We start from the raw sequence: 21,384 nt of genomic DNA, 5'->3' as shown, positions 1-21,384 counted from the left end.
CGTGTGTGTGTTACTGACTGTGAGCCAGGCTGCAGTGTGTGCGAGTGTGTTACTGACTGTGAGCCAGTCTACAATGTGTGTGCAAGTGTGTTACTGACTGTGAGTCAGGCTACAGTACATGTGTGTTACTGACTGTGAGCCAGGCGCGCGCGTGTGTGTGTGTGTGTGTGTGTGTGTTCCTGACTGTGAGCCAGGCTACAGTGTGTGTGTATGTTACTGACTGTGAGCCAGGCTACAGTGTGTGTGTGATGCTAACTGTGAGCCAGACTACTGTGTGTGTGTGTGTGTGTGTGTGTGTGTGTGTGTGTGTGTGTGTGTGTGTGTGTTTGTGTGTGTGTGTGTGTGTGTGTGTGTGTGTGTGTGTGTGTTTGTTACTGACTGTGAGCCAGGCTACTCTGTGTGTGTGTGTGTGTGTGTGTGTGTGTGTGTGTGTGTTACTGACTGTGAGCCAGGCTACAGTGTGTGTGTGTGTGTGTGTGTTACTGACTGTGAGCCAGGCTACAGTGTGTGTGTGTTACTGACTGTGAGCCAGGCTACAGTGTGTTTGTATGTGTTACTCTCGGGTGTAACTCCCTCCCACTGATAAGGAAACTGTTCAGGGAAACACTGAGACAGTGTCTGGTTACACATCACCCCTACCGCTGGGCCTTTCACCGCCCGGCCCTCCCCTTTCCCACCCCTCCTGACTCTCTGACTGACAGCTGTTCTTGAGATACTCCCATTCCTGGCTCCTGCGCGTCTCTGTCACTGAGATTACAGCAAATGTGGGAGAGGAGGAGGAAGGGAGAGGGACAGAGTGTGTGTGTGAAAGGAGAGAGAGAGAGGACAGCTTGTGCATGTGTGTGAGACAGAGAGAGACAGGCAGAGTGTGAGAGGGTGTCTGTGAGAGTGAGACGGGCAGAGTGGGAGAGAGAGACAGTGTGTGTGAGAAAGGAGCAGAGTGTGATAGAGAGGGGCTGTGTGTATGTGTGTGAGATAGGGAGAGAGAGTGTGTGTGTGCGAGTGTGTGTGAGGGGGGTGGGCAGAGTGTCAGAGAGACAGTGTGTGTGTGTGGGAGAGGTAGAGTGTATGTGTGAGACGGGCGGGCAGATTGCGAGTGAGAAGGTGTGTTTGAGAGAGAGGGGCAGATTGTGAGACAGTGTGTGTGAGAGCGAGGAGCAGAGTGAGAGAGAGAGTGTGTGTGCGAGAGAGAGGAGAAGAGAGAGAGAGAGAGTTTGTGTGTGTGTGAGAGAGGAGAAGAGAGAGAGAGAGAGAGACAGTGTATGTGTGTGTATGATATCAGTGTGAGCAGGGGCTGCTGTTGAGCAGAGCCTGAGCCTGTGCAGAGGGAGGGAGAGCTGTGCATTGATCTGAGAGGCACTCTGCAAACACTGAGAGTTTCTCAGAGACACGCTGTGCCTGCTGGTGACCAGGCAGCTCCATGGAGTCTAAGACGTTCCTGGACTCGGAGCCAGTGTCTCTGAGTCAGGCTGTGGGCTACTTTGAGGGGAGTTTGCAGACAGCCATTCGGGAGGTTCATGTGGATATCAGTGCCCTGAAGAGAGATGTGGAAGTACGCATTGAGGACATGGTCAAGCTGCTGAATCCACTCTCCCAGACATTGACAGAGCTGCAGCAGGAAAACCAGGAGCTCAGGTCTCAAGTCCGCTACCTGACCCAACAGGTGGAACACCTGACAGCAGCAAGCACTGATCCCAGGGCAACAGAGGGACTGAAAGGTCCCCACTTACCACCGACAGCAGCAGAGGCGAGCGATCATTCAGCAACTTATACAACATCAACAAGGATTCATGTAAGTAACGCAGGAGAGGAGCAGGCGCAGCAGGGATACAACATCCAGTGGAAACTCACAGACAACAAACATTCCCAGTGCAGCATCGCCTTCCAATTCCTGCCTTACGCTCCCACACACACACCCTGACCCTCACTGGGGTACAGTCCCACACACACACTGACCCTCACTGGGGTACAGTCCCACACACACACTGACTCTCACTGGGGTACAGTCCCACACACACACTGACTCTCACTGGGGTACAGTCCCACACACACCCTGACCCTCACTGGGGTACAGTCCCAATCACATTGACCCTCACTGGGGTACAGTCCCACACACACACCATGACCCTCACTGGGGTACAGTCCCAATCACATTGACCCTCACTGGGGTACAGTCCCACACACACACCCTGACCCTCACTGGGGTACAGTCCCACACACACACTGACACTCACCGGGGTACGGTCCCACACACACCCTGACCCTCACTGGGGTACAGTCCCACACACACTGACCCTCACTGGGGTACAGTCCCACACACACTGACTCTCACTGGGGTACAGTCCCACACACACACACTGACTCTCACTGGGGTACAGTCCCACACACACTGACTCTCACTGGGGTACAGTCCCACTCACACTGACTCTCTCTGGGGTACAGTCCCACACACACACCATGACCCTCACTGGGGTACAGTCCCAATCACATTGACCCTCACTGGGGTACAGTCCCACACACACACCATGACCCTCACTGGGGTACAGTCCCAATCACACTGACCCTCACTGGGATACAGTCCCACACACACACCCTGACCCTCACTGGGGTACAGTCCCACACACACACTGACACTCACCGGGGTACGGTCCCACACACACCCTGACCCTCACTGGGGTACAGTCCCACACACACTGACCCTCACTGGGGTACAGTCCCACACACACTGACTCTCACTGGGGTACAGTCCCACACACACTGACTCACACTGGGGTACAGTCCCACACACACTGACTCTCACTGGGGTACAGTCCCACACACACCCTGACCCTCACTGGGGTACAGTCCCACACACACTGACTCTCACTGGGGTACAGTCCCACACACACCCTGACCCTCACTGGGGTACAGTCCCACACACACTGTCTCTCACTGGGATACTGTCCCACACACACACTGACCCTCACTGGAGTACAGTCCCACACACTGACCGTCACTGGGGTACAGTCCCACACACACACTTACTCTCACTGGGGCACAGTCCCACACACACTGACTCTCACTGGGGTACAGTCCCAAACACACACTGACTCTCACTGGGGTACAGTCCCACACACACTGAATTTCACTGGGGTACAGTCCCACACACACTGACCCTCACCGGGTACAGTCCCACACACACTCTCACTGGGGTACAGTCCCACACACCCTGACCCTCACTGGGGTACAGTCCCACACACACACACTGACTCTCGCTGGGCTACAGTCCCACACACACACTGACCCTCACTGGAGTACAGTCCCACACTGACTTTCACTGGGGCACAGTCTCACACACACACTGACTCTCACTGGAGTACAGCCCCACACACACTGACCCTCACTGGGGTACAGTCCCACACACTGACTCCCACTGGGGTACAGTCCCACGCTGACTCTCACTGGGGTATGGCCCCACACCCACACTAGCTCTCGCTGGGGTACAGTCCCACACACACTGACTCTTACTGGGGTATGGCCCCACACACACCCTGACTCTCATTGGGATACAATCCCACACACACACTGACTCTCACTGGGCTACAGTCTCACACACACACTGACTCTCACTGTGGTACAGTCCCACACACACTGACTCTCACTGGGGTACAGTCCCACACACACTTATCCTCACTGGGGTACGGTCCCACACACACACTGACTCTCGCTGGGGTACAGTCCCACACACACACTGACTCTCACTGGGGTACAGTCCCACACACACTGACTCTCACTGGGGTACAGTCCCAGACACACACTGACCCTAACTGGAGTACTGTCCCACACTGACTCTCACTGGGGTACAGTCTCACACACACACTGACTCTCACTGTGGTACAGTCCCACACACACTGACTCTCACTGGGGTACAGTCCCACACACACTGACCCTCACTGGGGTACAGTCCCACACACACACTGACTGTCGCTGGGGTACAGTCCCACACACACTGACTCTCACTGGGGTACAGTCCCACACACACCCTGACCCTCACTGGGGTACAGTCCCACACACACTGACTCTCGCTGGGGCACAGTCCCACACACACTGACTCTCACTGGGGTACAGTCCCAAACACACACTGACTCTCACTGGGGTACAGTCCCACACACACTGAATTTCACTGGGGTACAGTCCCACACACACTGACCCTCACTGGGTACAAACCCACACACACTCTCACTCAGTCCCACACACACTGACTCTCACTGGGGTACAGTCCCACACACACTGACTCCCACTGGGGTATAGTCCCACACTGACTCTCACTGGGGTATGGCCCCACACCCACACTGAATCTCGCTTGGGTACAGTCCCACACACACACAGACCCTCACTGGAGTACAGTCCCACACACACTGACTCTCACCGGGGTACAGTCCCACACACACTGACTCTCATTGGGATACAGTCTCACACACACACGGACTCTCACTGTGGTACAGTACAACACTCTGACTCTCACTGGGGTACAGTCCCACACACACACTGACTCTCGCTGGGGTACAGTCCGACGCACATTGACTGTCTCTGGTGTACAGTCCCACACACACTGACTCTCACTGGGGTACAGTCCCACACACACACTGACTCTCACTGTGGTACAGTCCCACACACACACTGACTCTCACTGGGGTACAGTCCCACACACACTGACTCTCACTGGGGTACAGTCCCACACACACTGACTGTCGCTGGGGTACAGTCCCACACACACTGACTCTCAGTGGGCTACAGTCCCACACACACTGACTCTCACTGGGGTACAGTCCCACACACACTGACTCTCAATGGGGTACAGTCCCACACACACTGACTCTCACTGGGGTACGGTCCCACACACACTGACTCTCAATGGGGTACAGTCCCACACACACTGACTCTCACTGGGGTACAGTCCCACACACACTGACTCTCAATGGGGTACAGTCCCACACACACTGACTCTCACTGGGGTACAGTCCCACACACACTGACTGTCGCTGTGGTACAGTCCCACACACACTGACTCTCACTGGGGTACCGTTCCACACACACTGACTCTCACTGGGGTACGGTCTCACACACACTGACTCTCAATGGGGTACAGTCCCACACACACTGACTCTCACTGGGGTACGGTCCCACACACACTGACTCTCACTGGGGTACAGTCCCATACACACACTGACTCTCACTGGGGTACAGTCCCACACACACACACTGACTCTCACTAGGGTACAGTCCCACACACACACACTGACTCTCACTGGGGTACAGTCCCACACACACACACTGACTCTCACTAGGGTACAGTCCCACACACACACACTGACTCTCACTGGGGGACATCCCACACACACACACTGACTCTCACTGGGGTACAGTCCCACACACACACACTGACTCTCACTGGGGGACAGTCCCACACACACACACACTGACTCTCACTGGGGTACAGTCCCACACACACACACTGACTCTCACTAGGGTACAGTCCCACACACACACACTGACTCTCACTGGGGGACAGTCCCACACACACACACTGACTCTCACTGGGGTACAGTCCCACACACACACTGACTCTCACTGGGGTACAGTCCCACACACACACACTGACTCTCACTGGGGTACAGTCCCAAACACACACTGACTCTCACTGGGGTACAGTCCCATACACACTGACTCTCACTGAGTTATGGATCAGCACCACAAAGTCACAGTGTTCTGCTGACTGAGATTCTTTGACCCATCATTTTCTAAATGATTATTCAGCCATAATCTGTTTTTATTTTATTGTCCCACACTTGGCCCTTATCCTTGTATGTTGTGGTGTTGAAGTTTTTTTCTGAATAGCTCTGCAACGTCTTGGTGGTTCCTGCCTGTCTCACCCTCCTTTGGCAGTGGGTTTCAGATACCCACCTCCCTCTGGGTGAAAGAAACAACTTCAAATCCCTGCCAAACCTCCTGTTCCTCCCTTCAAACTGTGCTTCCTGGTTATTGCCCTCTCCACTAAGTGTTCTCCCCATCCACTCTGTCTAAGCCCCTCAGAGCTCTGTGTACCCCCTGCCCCCACCCCAGCTTCCGTGCTGGAAGGAAAACACCCCCAGTCTATCCAGTCTCACTTCACAGCTGAATAACTGCAGCCCAGGTAACATCCTGGTGAATGGGCACTGCACCCTCTCTAATGCACTCACATCCTTCCTACAGCGTGGCAACCAGAGCAGCGCAAACTCCTCCAGCTGGGGCTTAAATAACATCTTATACAACTCCATCACAATCTCCTTGCTCTTTTATTCAACACCTCACCTAATAAAGGCAATGATCCCATTATCTTTCTACACCACTTTAGTTCCCAGTCCAGCTGCCTCCAAGGATCTGTGGCCATACAAACCAACGATCCTCGGCTCCTACCAATCACTGTGTATCCCTTTGCCTTGTTAATCCTCCCAAAATGCATCTCCTCTCACTTTTCTGGGTCCAATTCCATTTCTCTCTGTTGGCATCTCCCCGTCCAGTCTTTAGCCTCCTGTAGCCTCAGGCTTCCCCCCTCACCATATACCACGCTGCCGCCAATTTTCCTGTTCCCTGTGAACCTCCTGGTCATACCCCCCTACAATCAGTCTTGATCATTAATGTACACAATGATCAGTCAGGGGCCCAGCACCAAACCCTGCAGCGTGCCACTGGGCACAAGCTCCCAGTCACAAAAACAGCCTTTGACCAGCACCCTCTGTTTCCTGTCCCAAAGCCAACTTTGGATCCAATTTGCCAAACTGTCCTGGATCCCATGGGCTGTTAGCTTCCGAACCGGTCTTCCGTGTGAGATCTTGTCAAAAGTTTGACTTAAGTCCAAGTGAACTACACACATTTCACTCCTCTCAGCCACACACCTCATCTCCTCTTCCAAAACTTCAATCACATTTGTTAGACATGGTCTTCCCTTTCAGAATCACTGATTATCTATCCTAACCCTAGCCCTGATCTCTCCAAGTGGAGATTAATTCTATCCCTCAGATTTTTTTCTGGTACTTTCCCTACAACTGAGGTTAGACTCCCTTAGAGCTCCTGACCACCCTTCTTCAATAATGGCACCACATTTGCAGTCCTCCAGTCATCTGGCCTCTCTCCTGTGGTTGGAATATTAGTATCAGAGTCTCTGCGTTATCCTCCCTTACCCCTCACAGCAGCTTGGAGTTTGTCTCTGCTGGGCCCAGAGACTTAACCACTAAAGTGACTGGAACCTCCTCCCTCTCAATGCAATTTTTTCAGGTCTTTCACGATCCCTCTCTCCAAGTTCTATACTTACATCTTCTTCTCTGTCATGAGTACAGATGCAAAACCCTCATCTCAAACCTCCCCTACATCTTCTGGCTGCACCCAAAGTTTGTGGCTTATGCCTCTAATGGCCCCCACCCTTTCCCTGGTTATCCTCTGTGATGTATTTATAATTACTTTTGGATTTTCCTTTATTTGCCTACCAGTGTCATGCCCTCTCCTCACTTTCCCAAATTTTTTTACTTCCGCCCACGTTTTCTGTATTCCACCTAGGGTTTAGAGTCATAGCCATAGAGTCATACAGACCCTTCAGTCCAACCAGTCCGTGCTGAACATAATCCCAGGCTAAACCAGTCCCTCCTGCCTGCTCCTGGCCCGTATCCCTGCAAACCTTTCCCACTCGAGCACCTATCCAAATGTCTTTTAAATATTGTAATTGTACCCACGCCCATCACTTCCTCAGGAAGTTCATCCCACACACGAACCACCCTCTGTGTAAAACATGTGCCCCTCTTTACTTTTTTAACTCTCTCTCCTCTCACCTTAAAAGCGTGCCCCCAGTCTTGAAACCCCCCATCCTCGGGAAGAGGCAACTGCTACTCAATTCATACCCCACATGATTTATAAGCCTCTATAATACTGCCTCTCAACCTCCTACGCTCCTGCGGAAAAAATCTTCTGATGTTCGGAGTCCTTGGTTTCTCCTGAAAGCTTTCCTTTTCTCCTCAGTCCAATCCTGCACACTCCTCTACATCAGGATTCTCTGAACTTGTTGGTCCTATCGTTTTCGCCTCTCATGTTGGCCCTGCACTCTCCCTATTTCCCTTTTGGTAGACTCCCAAGGCTCTCATGTGGTGCTTCCAGCCCACTTCGGTCCGATCCTGTGTCAATTAAAAGCTTTCCTCCCAATTCATAACCTTTACTTCTCACCTATTGTACTTATCCGCAATGATCCCACATCTTACTGAGTTATGGTTACTATTATCAAAATTCTCCCCCAGTGCCACATTTCCCACTGTCCAGAACTGTCCAGCTTTGTCCCCTAAAGTTCATACAATCATAGCATCTGTACAGTGTGGAAGCAGGCCATTCAGCCCATTGAGTCCACACCAACCCTCCAAAGAGTGTCCCAACTATAACCATCCCCTTACCCTCTCCCTGTAACTCTACATTTCCCGTGGCTAACCCACCCAACCTACACACCCCTGAACACTGCGGGCAATTTCCCAAGGCCAATCCACCTAGCCTGCACATCTTTGGACTGTGGGAGGAAACCGGAGCACCCGGGGGAAACACACGCAGACACGGGGAGAATGTGCAAACTCCGCACAGACAGTTGCCTGAGGCTGGAATCGAACCCCAGGTCCCTGGCGCTCTGAGGCTGCAGCGCTAACCACTGAGCCACCGTGCCACCTAAACTTAGGTCTAGCACCATCCTTTTCTTGTTGAACTCTCTAAGTGTTGGCTTTAAAATGTCTCCTGGAATCATTTTAGGAATTCTGTCCCCTCTAAAACTTTCACACTTTCTCTAGCCCTGTTAATGTCGGGGAAGCTGAAACCCCCCACTATTACACCTCTCTAGAATTAGCCCACGTGCCTGTCTTTCTGTCACTCCCTGACTGTTTGTTTGGGATGGGTCTACAGTGCACTTCCAGCAAATGTTTGGCCCATTTTGATTTTAGGTTCTGCTGATACAGCCTCAGTTGAGGGGTGTTGAAGAAACCCATCATTCCTTACTGCAGTAATTGACTTCCTAATCAATATTGCAACACCATACCCCCACGCCTTTTACACCCTTCCCTCTCTCGCCTGGAAATGCTATACCCGTGGAATGCTGAGCTGCCAGTCCTGCTCCCCCCACCCCACTCAGCATCTATGGCATTGTTCTATGGCAGGGGTGGTGGAGTCAGATACATGAGAGATTTTTAAGTGACTCTTGGATAGGCACATGGAGGATAGTAAAATGTAGGGTAGATCGATTATTGTAGGGTAATTGGTCAGCACAACATTGTGGGCCGAAGGGCCTGTACTGTACTGTACTGTTCTATGTTCTATCTATCCGTGACACCAACTCTACCACATTCCTGTATGTTAATCAACACCCCTAAAGCATCTGCAGTTCTGAGTCTGAGGAAGGGCCACCGGACCCGAAACGTTAACTCTGTTTTCTCCCCCACAGATGCTGCCTGAGTTTTTCCAGCAACTTCTGTTTTTGCCCCTAACCCATTAGCTGTACTCACAAGCGTGCTTACATTAAAATAGGAAGAACATTGAAAAACGAGATATATATAGCGAGTACAATTTTAAAGGGATTAGAAGAACTTCGATAGCCAGAGACTTTTCCCCAGGGCAGGATTGACTGCCACGAGGGGTCATAGTTTTAAGGTGTTAGGAGGAAGGTATAGAGGAGACGTCAGAGGGAGGTTCTTCACCCAGAGAGTTGTGAGCGCATGGAATAGTTTACCAGTGGTAGTCGTGGAAGCAGAGTCATTAGTGACATTTAAGCGACTGCTGGACATGCATATGGACAGCAGCGAATTGAGGGGAATGTAGGTTAGGTTATTTTATTTTTGGATTAGGATTATTCCACGGCACAACATCGTGGGCCGAAGGGCCTGTACTGTGCTGTACTTTTCTATGTTCTACGTTCTAACTTTGAGGTTTATGTGCATTAAAAAGTTGGCAGTACAGGTGGAAAAAGCAGTTCACAAAACATGCAATGTCCTCAGCATTATTAGTATGATACATCGGGTAGAAAAGTATGGAGGGTATTGTTAAACTTGCACAAGGCTCTTGTTAGCCCTGAGCTGAAGCAGAGTGCGCAGTTATGAGTGCAACACTCAAGAACAGCTGTGAACCCATTGGAGAGAGAGGGGAGGACTGCTTTACAAGGATAGCGCAAGGAATGAGGAGCTGCAGTGATGATAGGCAGCGGCTATGGGGGGATCTGAGGGTTCCAAAATCGTGAGCAGGGCTGGACAGATTGGGTCACAAAAAGATGTTCCCAACATTAAAAGCAACAAGAATAAGATGGCCGGGAGTTAAAGTGGTGTGCCAAAAACTTTTTCTACTGCAAGAAGTCAAGGTGTGGAATGCGCTGCCTGGAAATGTGGGGGAGGCAGCTTCAACTGGGACATTCGGGAGGGACATTGGATGGTTATTTAGGTTTAAATGGCATGCGGCAATGAGAGGAAAAGGCAGGAGATTGGATCTACACTTGCCTTCACTTGTAGCACTGTGGGGGACTGTGCGGGACTGTATGGGACTGTGTGAGACAGTGTGGCATGTGCGAAACTGTGTGGGATTGTCTTGGACTGTGCAGGACAGTTTGGGATGTATGAGATTATGCGGGATTGTATAAGACTGTGTGGGATTGTGTGTGACAGTGAGGGACTGTGCAGGACATTGTGGGACCATGCGGGACAGTGTGGGACTGTGCAAGACAGTGTGGGACTGTGTGGGATTGTATAAGACTGTGCAGGACTGTGTGGGATTGTATAGGACTGTGCAGGACCGTGTGGGATAGTGTAGAATTGTGAGCGACAATGAGGGACTGTGCGGGATAATATGGGACTGTGTGGGACTGTGCAGGACAATGCAGGACTGTATGGGACTGTGTGGGACATTATGGGACTGTGTGGGACATTATAGGACTGTGTGGGACATTATGGGACTGTGTGGGACTGTATGGGAAATTATGGGACTGTGCTGGACAGCATGGGACTGTGTGGGACAGTATGGGACTGTGCAGGGCTGTATGGGACTATGCGGGACAGTGTGGAAATGTGCAGGGTGATGTGGGACAGTGTGGAAATGTGCAGGGTGGTGTGAGACAGTGTGGAAGTGTGCAGGGTGGTGTGAAACAGTGTGGGACAGTGTGGAAGTGTGCAGGGTGGTGGTGTGGGACAGTGTGGAAATGTGCAGGGTGGTGTGGGACAGTGTGGGACGGTGTGGAAATGTGCAGGGTGGTGTGGGACAGTGTGGGACAGTGTGGAAGTGTGCAGGGTGGTGTGGGACAGTGTGGGACAGTGTGGAAGTGTGCAGGGTGGTGTGGGACAGTGTGGAAATGTGCAGGGTGGTGTGGGACGATGTGGAAATGTGCAGGGTGGTGTGGGACAGTGTGGAAGTGTGCAGGGTGGTGTGGGCAGTGTGGAAATGTGCAGAGTGGTGTGGGACAGTGTGGAAATGTGCAGGGTGGTGTGGACAGTGTGGGACAGTGTGGAAATGTGCAGGGTGGTGTGGGACAGTGTGGGACAGTGTGGAAATGTGCAGGGTGGTGTGGACAGTGTGGGACAGTGTGGAAGTGTGCAGGGTGGTGTGAGACAGTGTGGGACAGTGTGGAAGTGTGCAGGGTGGTGTGGACAGTGTGGAAATGTGCAGGGTGGTGTGGGACAGTGTGGGACGGTGTGGAAATGTGCAGGGTGGTGTGGGACAGTGTGGAAATGTGCAGGGTGGTGTGGACAGTGTGGAAATGTGCAGGGTGGTGTGGGACAGTGTGGGACGGTGTGGAAATGTGCAGGGTGGTGTGGGATAGTGTGGAAATGTGCAGGGTGGTGTGGGACAGTGTGGAAGTGTGCAGGGTGGTGTGGGACAGTGTGGAAATGTGCAGGGTGGTGTGGGATGGTGTGGAAATGTGCAGGGTGGTGTGGGACGGTGTGGAAATGTGCAGGGTGGTGTGGGACAGTGTGGAAGTGTGCAGGGTGGTGTGGGACAGTGTGGGACAGTGTGGAAGTGTGCAGGGTGGTGTGGGACAGTGTGGAAATGTGCAGGGTGGTGTGGGACGGTGTGGAAGTGTGCAGGGTGGTGTGGACAGTGTGGAAATGTGCAGGGTGGTGTGGACAGTGTGGGACAGTGTGGAAATGTGCAGGGTGGTGTGGGACAGTGTGGAAATGTGCAGGGTGGTGTGGACAGTGTGGGACAGTGTGGAAGTGTGCAGGGTGGTGTGAGACAGTGTGGGACAGTGTGGAAGTGTGCAGGGTGGTGTGGACAGTGTGGAAATGTGCAGGGTGGTGTGGGACAGTGTGGGACGGTGTGGAAATGTGCAGGGTGGTGTGGGACAGTGTGGAAATGTGCAGGGTGGTGTGGACAGTGTGGAAATGTGCAGGGTGGTGTGGGACAGTGTGGGACGGTGTGGAAATGTGCAGGGTGGTGTGGGACAGTGTGGAAATGTGCAGGGTGGTGTGGGACAGTGTGGAAGTGTGCAGGGTGGTGTGGACAGTGTGGAAATGTGCAGGGTGGTGTGGGACAGTGTGGGACGGTGTGGAAGTGTGCAGGGTGGTGTGGACAGTGTGGAAATGTGCAGGGTGGTGTGGGACAGTGTGGGACGGTGTGGAAGTGTGCAGGGTGGTGTGGACAGTGTGGAAATGTGCAGGGTGGTGTGGGACAGTGTGGGACGGTGTGGAAATGTGCAGGGTGGTGTGGGACAGTGTGGAAGTGTGCAGGGTGGTGTGGGACAGTGTGGCCAGAGTCCAGTCATTCAATTAAAACCAGAAATTTCTAGAAAATCCCCAGGACATCTGCCAGCCTCTGTGGAGAGAAAGCAGAGTTAATGTTGTGGGTGTGGTTATCTCTCGTCAGTGATTCAAAGGCACTTTGCTGGAAATGTGGGAGGTGTTTTAGGGGGTGGGTGGGGGGTTGCTTTCAGTGGTGTCAGCTGAGCCAGAAAGAGCTCTGCTCAGCTGAGAACAATGATCTGCTCATTACCATATTGTTCTTGTGGGATCCTGCTGTGCACAGGTTAACTTCCCCAGTTCTAACGTTCCAACAGTGACTGCGTTTCCAAAACTGGTTGTCAAGTGGTTTGGGACATGCTAAGGTTGCGATAGGCTCTATATAAATGCACATCCAACTGGAGATTAAAACGGGGAGTGTTTGATGTCATTGAGCTGATTGGTCCATGGGGGCTGAGATAAACAAAATTCCGGATGGTAATCAGCAGTAAAACTCATCAACAACAATTCCTCACAAACTCAACTCAATCACACTGTCTGTGGATAGAGGGAATGAGAAAGAGAAACGCACAGAGAAGTGGTAGAGGCAGAAAGGCAGTGGACAGTTTGAAACAGATGGCGACAGGATAGAGATCAACAGAGTGAATGCTGATGAAAGAGAGAGACAGAGACAGAAAAAGAGAGAGAAAGACAGAAAAGTGGGTGGGCTGACTGAGACAGACAGACGGAGGGACTGAGAGAAGGAGGGAGACGAGTAAAAATATTTAAAGTCTCAAGCAGTGATAAACAGGTCCCTTTCGGAATGGCAGGCAGTGACCAGTGGGATACCACAAGGTTTGGTGCTGGGACCGCAGCTGTTTACAATATACATTAATGATATAGACAAAGGCATTAAAAGTAATATTAGCAAATTTGCTGATGACACAAAGCTGGGTGGCAGTGTGAAATGTGAGGAGGATGTTATGAGAATACAGGGTGACTTGGACAGGCTAGGTGAGTGGACGGGTGCATGGCAGATGCAGTTTAATGTGGATAAATGTGCAGTTATACACTTTGGTGGCAAGAACAGGAAGGCAGATTACTATCTAAATGGAGATAACAAAGTGTGGAGCTGGATGAACACAGCAGGCCAAGCAGCATCTTAGGAGCACAAAAGCTGACGTTTCGGGCCTAGACCCGTCATCAGTGAGGGGGATGGGGAGAGGGTTCTGGGATAAATAGGGAGAGAGGGGGAGGCGGACCGAAGATGGAAAGAAAAGAAGATAGGTGGAGAGGAGGTAGGGAGGGGATAGGTCAGTCCAGGGAAGACGGACAGGTCAAGGAGGTGGAATGAGGTTAGTAGGTAGGAAATGGAGGTGCAGCTTGGGGTGGGAGGAGGGGATGGGTGAGAGGAAGAACAGGTTAAGGAAGCGGAGACAGGCTGGACTGGTTTTGGGATACAGTGGGGGGAGGGGACAAAATGGGCTGGTTTTGGGATGCGGTGGGGGAAGGGGAGATTTTGAAGCTGGTGAAGTCCACATTGATACCATTGGGCTGCAGGGTTCCCAAGCGGAATATGAGTTTCTGTTCCTGCAACCTTCGGGTGGCATCATTGTGGCACTTCAGGAGGCCCATGATGGACATGTCGTCTGAGGAATGGGAGGGGGAGTTAAAATGATTCACGACTGGGAGGTGCAGTTGTTTATTGCGAACCGAGCAGAGGTATTCTGCAAAGCGGTCCCCAAGCCTCCGCTTGGTTTTCCCAATGTAGAGGAAGCCACACCGGGTACAATGGATACAATATACCACATTGGCAGATGTGCAGGTGAACATCTGCTTAATATGGAAAGTCATCTTGGGGCCTGGGATAGAGGTGAGGGAGGAGGTGTAGGGGCAAGTGTAGCATTTCCTGCGGTTGCAGGGGAAGGTGCCGGGTGTGGTGGGGTTGGAGGGCAGTGTGGAGCGAACAAGGGAGTCTCGGAGAGAGTGGTCTCTCCGGAAAGCAGACAAGGGTGGGGATGGAAAAATGTCTTGGGTGGTGGGGTCGGATTGTAGATGGCGGAAGTGTTGGAGGATGTGTCACCACCCAAGACATTTTTCCATCCCCTCCCCTGTCAGCTTTCCGGAGAGACCACTCTCTCCATGACTCCCTTGTTCACTCCACACTGCCCTCCAACCCCACCACACCCGGCACCTTCCCCTGCAACCGCAGGAAATGCTACACTTGCCCCCACACCTCCTCCCTCACGCCCATCCCAGGCCCCAAGATGACTTTCCATATTAAGCAGAGGTTCACCTGCACGTCTGCCAATGTGGTATACTGTATCCATTGTACCCGGTGTGGCTTCCTCTACATTGGGGAAACCAAGCGGAGGCTTGGGGACCGCTTTGCAGAACACCTCCGCTTGGTTCGCAACAAACAACTGCACCTCCCAGTCGCAAACCATTTCCACTCCCCCTCCCATTCTTTAGATGACATGTCCATCATGGGCCTCCTGCAGTGCCACAATGGTGCCACCCGAAGGTTGCAGGAACAGCAACTCATATTCCGCTTGGAAACCCTGCAACCCAATGGTATCAATGTGGACTTCACCAGCTTCAAAATCTCCCCTTCCCCCACTGCATCCCAAAACCAGCCTTGTTCTTCCCCTCCCCCCACTGTATCCCAAAACTCGCCCAGCCTGTCTCCGCTTCCCTAACCTGTTCTTCCTCTCACTTATCCCTTCCTCCCACCTCAAGCCGCACCTCCATTTCTTACCTACCACCTCTTCCCACCTCCTTGACCTGCCTGTCTTCCCTGGACTGACCTATCTCCTCCCTACCTCCCCATCTATACTCTCCTCTCCACCTATCTTCTTTTCTCTCCACCTTCGGTCCGCCTCCCCCTCTCTCCCTATTTATTCCAGAACTCTCTCCCCATCCTCCTCTCTGATGAAGGGTCTAGGCCCGAAACGTCAGCTTTTGTGCTCTTGAGATGCTGCTTGGCCTGCTGTATTCATCCAGCTTCACACTTTGTCATCTTGGATTCTCCAGCATCTGCAGTTCCCATTATTACTATCTAAATGGAGTCAAGTTAGGTAAAGGGGAAGTACAATGAGATTGAGGTGTTCTTGTACATCAGTCAATGAAAGCAAGCATGCAGGTACAGCAGGCAGTGAAGAAAGCTAATGGCAGGCTGGCCTTCGTAACAAGAGGAATTGAGTATAGGAGCAGAGAGGTCCTTCTGCAGCTGCACAGGGCCCTGGTGAGATCGCACCTGGAGTATTGTGTGCAGTTTTGGTCTCCAAATTTGAGGAGGGACATTCTTGCTATTGAGGGAGTGCAGCGTAGTTTCACGTCAATTCCCGGAATGGCGGGGCTATCATATGTTGAAAGATTGGAGCGACTGGGCTTGTATACACTTGAGTTTAGAAGGATGAGAGGGGATCTGATTGAGGCGTATAAGATTATTAAGGGATTGGACACTCTAGAGGCAGAAAGCATGTTTCTGCTGATGGGTGAGTCCAGAACCAGAGGACACAGTTTAAAAATAAGGGGTGGGCCATTTAGAACAGAGTTGAGGAAAAACTTCTTCACCCAGAGGGTGGTGGACATATGGAATGCTCTGCCCCAGAAGGCAGTGGAGGCCAACTCTCTGGATACTTTCAAGAAAGAGATAGATAGAGCTCTTAAAGATAGTGGAATCAAGGGTTATGGGGATAAGGCAGGAACAGGATACTGATTGTGGATGATCAGCCATGATCATACTGAATGGTGGTGCTGGCTCACAGGGCCGAATGGCCTACTCCAGCACCTATTGTCTATTGTACAATCTTGTCCCAAGTACCGATGTTTTCAAAATGGGATAGATTACCACAATGAAACCTATCAACTCTCTCAGACTCTCTACAGCTGTGAGCTGTAACCAGAAAGAGCTCAAGTCAGGGAGAATTCCACTCGGAAAAGGTCCACAATCCTCAGCCAACATCAGGAGTGATGACAAATTCATTTTACATTCACTGTCCCCATCAAACACTCACAAGACAGGGACAGCATGAGGTTAAATTCTAGGTTTTGGTGAGGTTTGGGTTAATGGTGCAGTTAACAAGCCAGCAATACAGAGCCAATCTGATAAATGTTTCTGATAGCACCTGCAGCTCACACCAATCTCAGAGTCTCAAACAAAAGCAGAAGTTGCTGGGAAAGCTCAGCAGGTCTGGCAGCATCTGTGAAGAAAAAAACAGAGTTAATGTTTCTGCACATTTCTGTCGGAGGATCAGTGCTGAGGGAGTGGGCACTGTCGGAGGGTCAGTGCTGAAGGAGTGGGCACTGTCGGAGGATCAGTGCTGAGGGATTGGGCACTGTCGGAGGGTCAGTGCTGAGGGATTGGGCACTGTCGAGGGTCAGTGCTGAGGGAGCGGGCACTGTCGGAGGGTCAGTGCTGAGGGATTGGGCACTGTCGAGGGTCAGTGCTGAGAGAGCGGGCACTGTCGGAGGGTCAGTGCTGAGGGTGAACCGCACTGTCGGAGGGTCAGTGCTGAGGGACCGCCGCACTGTCGGAGGATCAGTGTTGAGATGATGTCCTAGCCATATTATCGCTGGATTGTTAACCTAGAGATCCAGATATTGTCCTGGGAACCTGCATTCGATTCCCACCATGGGCAGATAGTGGAATTTGAGTTCAATAAACAAAACAATCTGGAATTAAGAGTCTAATGATGTTGGTGAATTCATTGTCGATTGTTGGAAAAACCCATCTGGTTCACTAATGTCTTTAGGGAAGGAAACTGCCATCCTTACCTGGTCTGGCCTACATGTGACTCCAGACCCACAGCAATGTGGTTGACCCTGAACTGCCCCCTGGGTAATTAGGGATGGGCAGTAAATGCTGCTTATAAGCAATGCCCCTCATCCTGTGAACGAGTAAATAAAAGACTTTCTGTTACAGCTCCAAATATCTCCAACAGGTTAGTCAGACGTGGGCCCCCCTTTAGAAATGCTGACTCTTCCTAATCAACCCACCTCTCTCCATGTGACTGCTCTTTCTATCCTGAACAATTGTTGCTCCAAACTCCCCCGACAAGAAAGTTACCCCACCTCGAGAACTGACCCATTTTCCCAACGGGGGATCTGTCCAAACGCATTGAAAATTTGCGATGGCGAGCAATGGTCAGGGCAGAGTCAGTGGGTTGAAATGGACAAGGGTGAGAGTAAGTGAAATATGGATAGAAGAGAAAAGCAGCAAAGCAGAGAGAGAGAGAGAGTGTGAGAGGCAACTGAGAGAATCAGAAACAGAGAGGTTTTGGAGAGACAGAGTGAGTGAAGGAGATGGGGAGTTTGAAGGTATCAGGGAGTAGGAGGTGAATATGAAATCTGTTTTCCTGAGCCATCTGTTGCTATCCACGTCTATGAGGCCCGGGGGTGGCTCTCTGCACCCTTCCCCCCACAGAGCTGCCGGAACATTCTGAGCAGCTGATGTCACCGGTTCCTCTGGCAGTGTTCCTGCTATCACTTACTCATCGGCTCTGTTCTTCCGGCCTCTGGCCAGAGACCCTCACTCTCCCCCTCTCCCATCCCCGAGCCCTCCGCAGCCAGCCCATTCCCCCACCAACCCCAGCAAACAGCTGCCTCGCATCACATCAGATCAATCCCTGTTGTGAGGTTGTTTAGAACAAAATAAAAATCCAGTCTGACAGCAGTACAGTACGTCAGGAACACCAGCTGGGAGATGTTTGATCAGGAAAATGTTTTCTGTTCCGCTGGCTGGGAAGGTTCGATGTAATCAGCAGTCCGTCTCCCCACACGATCACCCTGACTGGGCCAGGCCACTTGTTCCATCGTCTCTGTGCTAGCTCTCTGCGAGAGCTCTCCAAAGACATAAGGAGGGGGTGTAGGAGCTAGAGGAGGGTGACAGAGATAGGGAGGGTGCGTAGCGGCTTGAGGAGGGTGACAGAGATAAGGAGGGGGTGTAGGGGCTGGAGGAGGGTACAGTGACAGGGAGGGGGTGTAGGGGCTGGAGGGTGTTACAGAGATAGGGAGGGGGTGTAGGGTCTGGAGGGTGTTACAGAGATAGGGAGGGGGTGTAGGGGCTGGAGGAGGGTACAGAGATAGGGAGGGTGCGTAGCGGCTTGAGGAGGGTGACAGAGATAGGGAGGGGGTGTAGGGACTGGAGGAGGGTACAGTGGCAGGGAGGGGGTGTAGGGGCTGGAGGGTGTTACAGAGATAGGGAGGGGGTGTAGGGGCTGGAGGAGGGTACAGAGATAGGGAGGGTGTGTAGGGGCTGAAGGAGGGTACAGAGATAGGGAGGGGGTGTAGGGGCTGGAGGAGGTGACAGAGATAGGGAGGGGGTGTAGGGGCTGGAGGAGGTGACAGAGATAGGGAGGGGGTGTGAGGGCTGGAGGAGGGTGACAGAGATAGGGAGGGCGTGTAGGGGCCGGAGGAGGATACGGTGATAGGGAGGGATGTAGGGGCTGGAGGAGGGTTACAGAGATAGGGAGGGTGTGTAGGGGCTGGAGGAGGGTGACAGTGATAGGGAGGGTGTGTAGGGGCCGGAGGAGGGTACAGAGATAGGGAGGGGGTGTAGGGGCCGGAGGAGGGTGCAGAGATAGGGAGGGGGTGTAGGGGCCGGAGGAGGGTATAGAGATAGGGAGGGGGTGTAGGAGCTGGAGGAGGGTGACAGAGTTAGGGAGGGTGTGTAGGGGCTGGAGGAGGGTACAGAGATAGGGAGGGGGTGCAGGGGCTGGAGGAGGGTACAGAGATAGGAGGGGGTGTAGGGGCTGGAGGAGGTGACAGTGATAGGGAGGGGGTTTAGGGGCTGGAGGAGGGTACAGTGATAGGGAGGGGTGTAAGGTCTGACGGAGGCGACAGAGACAGGGTGGGGGTGTCGGGACTGGAGGAGTTTACAGAGATAGGGAGGAGGTGTAGGGGCTGGAGGAGGGTGACAGAGATAGGGAGGGGGTGTAGGGGCTGGAGGAGGGTGACAGAGATATGGAGGGGGTGTAGGGGTTGGAGAAGGCGACAGAGATAGGGAGGGGTTGTTGGGGCTGCAGGGGGTTACAGAGACAGGGAAGGGTGTAGGGGCTGGAGGAGGGTACAGTGATAGGGAGGGGGTGTAGGGGCTGGAGGAGGGCACAGTGATAGGGAGGGGGTGTAGGGGCTAGAGGAGGTGACAGAGATACAGAAGGGTGTAGGGGCTGGAGGAGGGTACAGTGATAGGGAGGGGGTGTAGGGGCTGGAGGAGGGCACAGTGATAGGGAGGGGGTGTAGGGGCTGGAGGAGGGCACAGTGATAGGGAGGGGGTGTAGGGGCTGGAGGAGGTGACAGAGATACGGAAGGGTGTACAGTCTGGAGGAGGGCACAGTGATAGGGAGGGATCGTAGGGGCTGGAGGAGGTGACAGGGATACGGAAGGGTGTACGGTCTGGAGGAGGGCACAGTGTTCAGATACACTGGTCTTGGAAGATGGGAACTCTAAAGTTGAGTTGTTACTGACCTCGAACCAACATGTGCCGGTGAACTGAGTGTTGGGGTGTTGGTGGGGTGTGGGGGCCGCTGGGTGAATGGGACTCAGTGTCAGACTGGAGATTCCTCACGTATTCCCATATTGCCAATACTCACTCCCCCTTCCCTTTGTCTCATCCTGCCAGGAAATGCTCCCCACAAGTAATTCCAAACTAAAGCAGGGGAATTGAGTTTAAGAGCCGTGAGGTTATGCTGCAGCTTTGTAAAACTCTAGTCAGACCACACTTGTAATATTGTGTTCAGTTCTGGTTGCCTCATTATAGGAAGGATGTGGCAGCCTTAGAGGGGGTGCAGAGGAGATTTGCCAGGATCCTGCCTGGACTGGTGGACAGGTCTTAAGAGGAAAGGTTGAGGGACCGAGGGCTTTTCTCATTGGAGCGAAGAAGGATGAGAGGTGACTTGATAGAGGTTTACAAGATGATGAGAGGCATGGATAGAGTGGATAGTCAGAGACGTTTTCCCAGGGTGGAAATGATTCGAATGAGGGGACATAATTTTAAGGCGATTGAAGGAAGGAATTGGGGAGATGTCAGAGGTAGGTTCTTTACACAGAGAGGGGTGGGTGTGAGGAATGCGCTGCCTGCAGTGGTAGTGGAGTCAGATAATTTAGAGACTTTTAAACGACTCTTGGATGGGCACATGGAGGATAGTAAAATGTAGGGTATGCAAAGTAGATTGATCTTAGTAGAATAATAGGTCAGCACGAACATTGTGGGCCGAAGGGCCTGTGCTGTGCTGTACTGTTCTATGTTCTAAAGCTAATGTTGGAGATGGGACATGCCCTGCCAACATATTGCTCCGAGTGAGTGATAGTGCTGTGGCCTCTCAGCGCTCTGAGCTCTCTGGTGGCTACTCCATCACCGTCATTCTTCTCTGAACAGGTTTCAGGGTTGGAGTGGCGGGGGGGGTGATTTGGTGAGAACTCAGTCAGTGCCTCGGTCCCAGAGTTTACTTTATGTTTAAGTTTCGATCATCTTGCAGAACTGACTGTTTCTGTCTATTGCCCTGCTCAGGGAGTTTTTATATGGGATCTTCCCAGTCCTATGTGTCTTCAGTGACCTTGCTCAATGATTTGTCACTAGAGGGTATTTTGTTGATGTAAAACGGGTAGTGGGAGAGCCAGGAACACTCTGAGGGTTTATTAATCGCAGGTAAGG

The 21,384-nt window shown here is 52.3% G+C and overlaps 1 protein-coding gene across 1 annotated transcript in view; it reads left to right on the top strand.

Moving 5' to 3' along the window:
- Positions 1-705: 705 nt before the first annotated feature.
- smtnl (smoothelin, like) overlaps positions 706-21,384 on the top strand; it is a 42,068-nt gene continuing 21,389 nt past the window's right edge. The window contains exon 1 of the mRNA XM_059655447.1: positions 706-1,792. Coding sequence (XP_059511430.1) covers positions 1,421-1,792 — 372 coding nt within the window. The 5' untranslated portion in view covers positions 706-1,420. The remainder of the gene's footprint in view (positions 1,793-21,384) is intronic.

Source organism: Stegostoma tigrinum, chromosome 27 (genome assembly GCF_030684315.1).
Source record: "Stegostoma tigrinum isolate sSteTig4 chromosome 27, sSteTig4.hap1, whole genome shotgun sequence".
Classification (NCBI taxonomy): Eukaryota; Metazoa; Chordata; class Chondrichthyes; order Orectolobiformes; family Stegostomatidae; genus Stegostoma; species Stegostoma tigrinum.
Note: the sequence above shows the minus strand (reverse complement) of the source record. Positions and strands in the feature narration are given on the sequence as shown.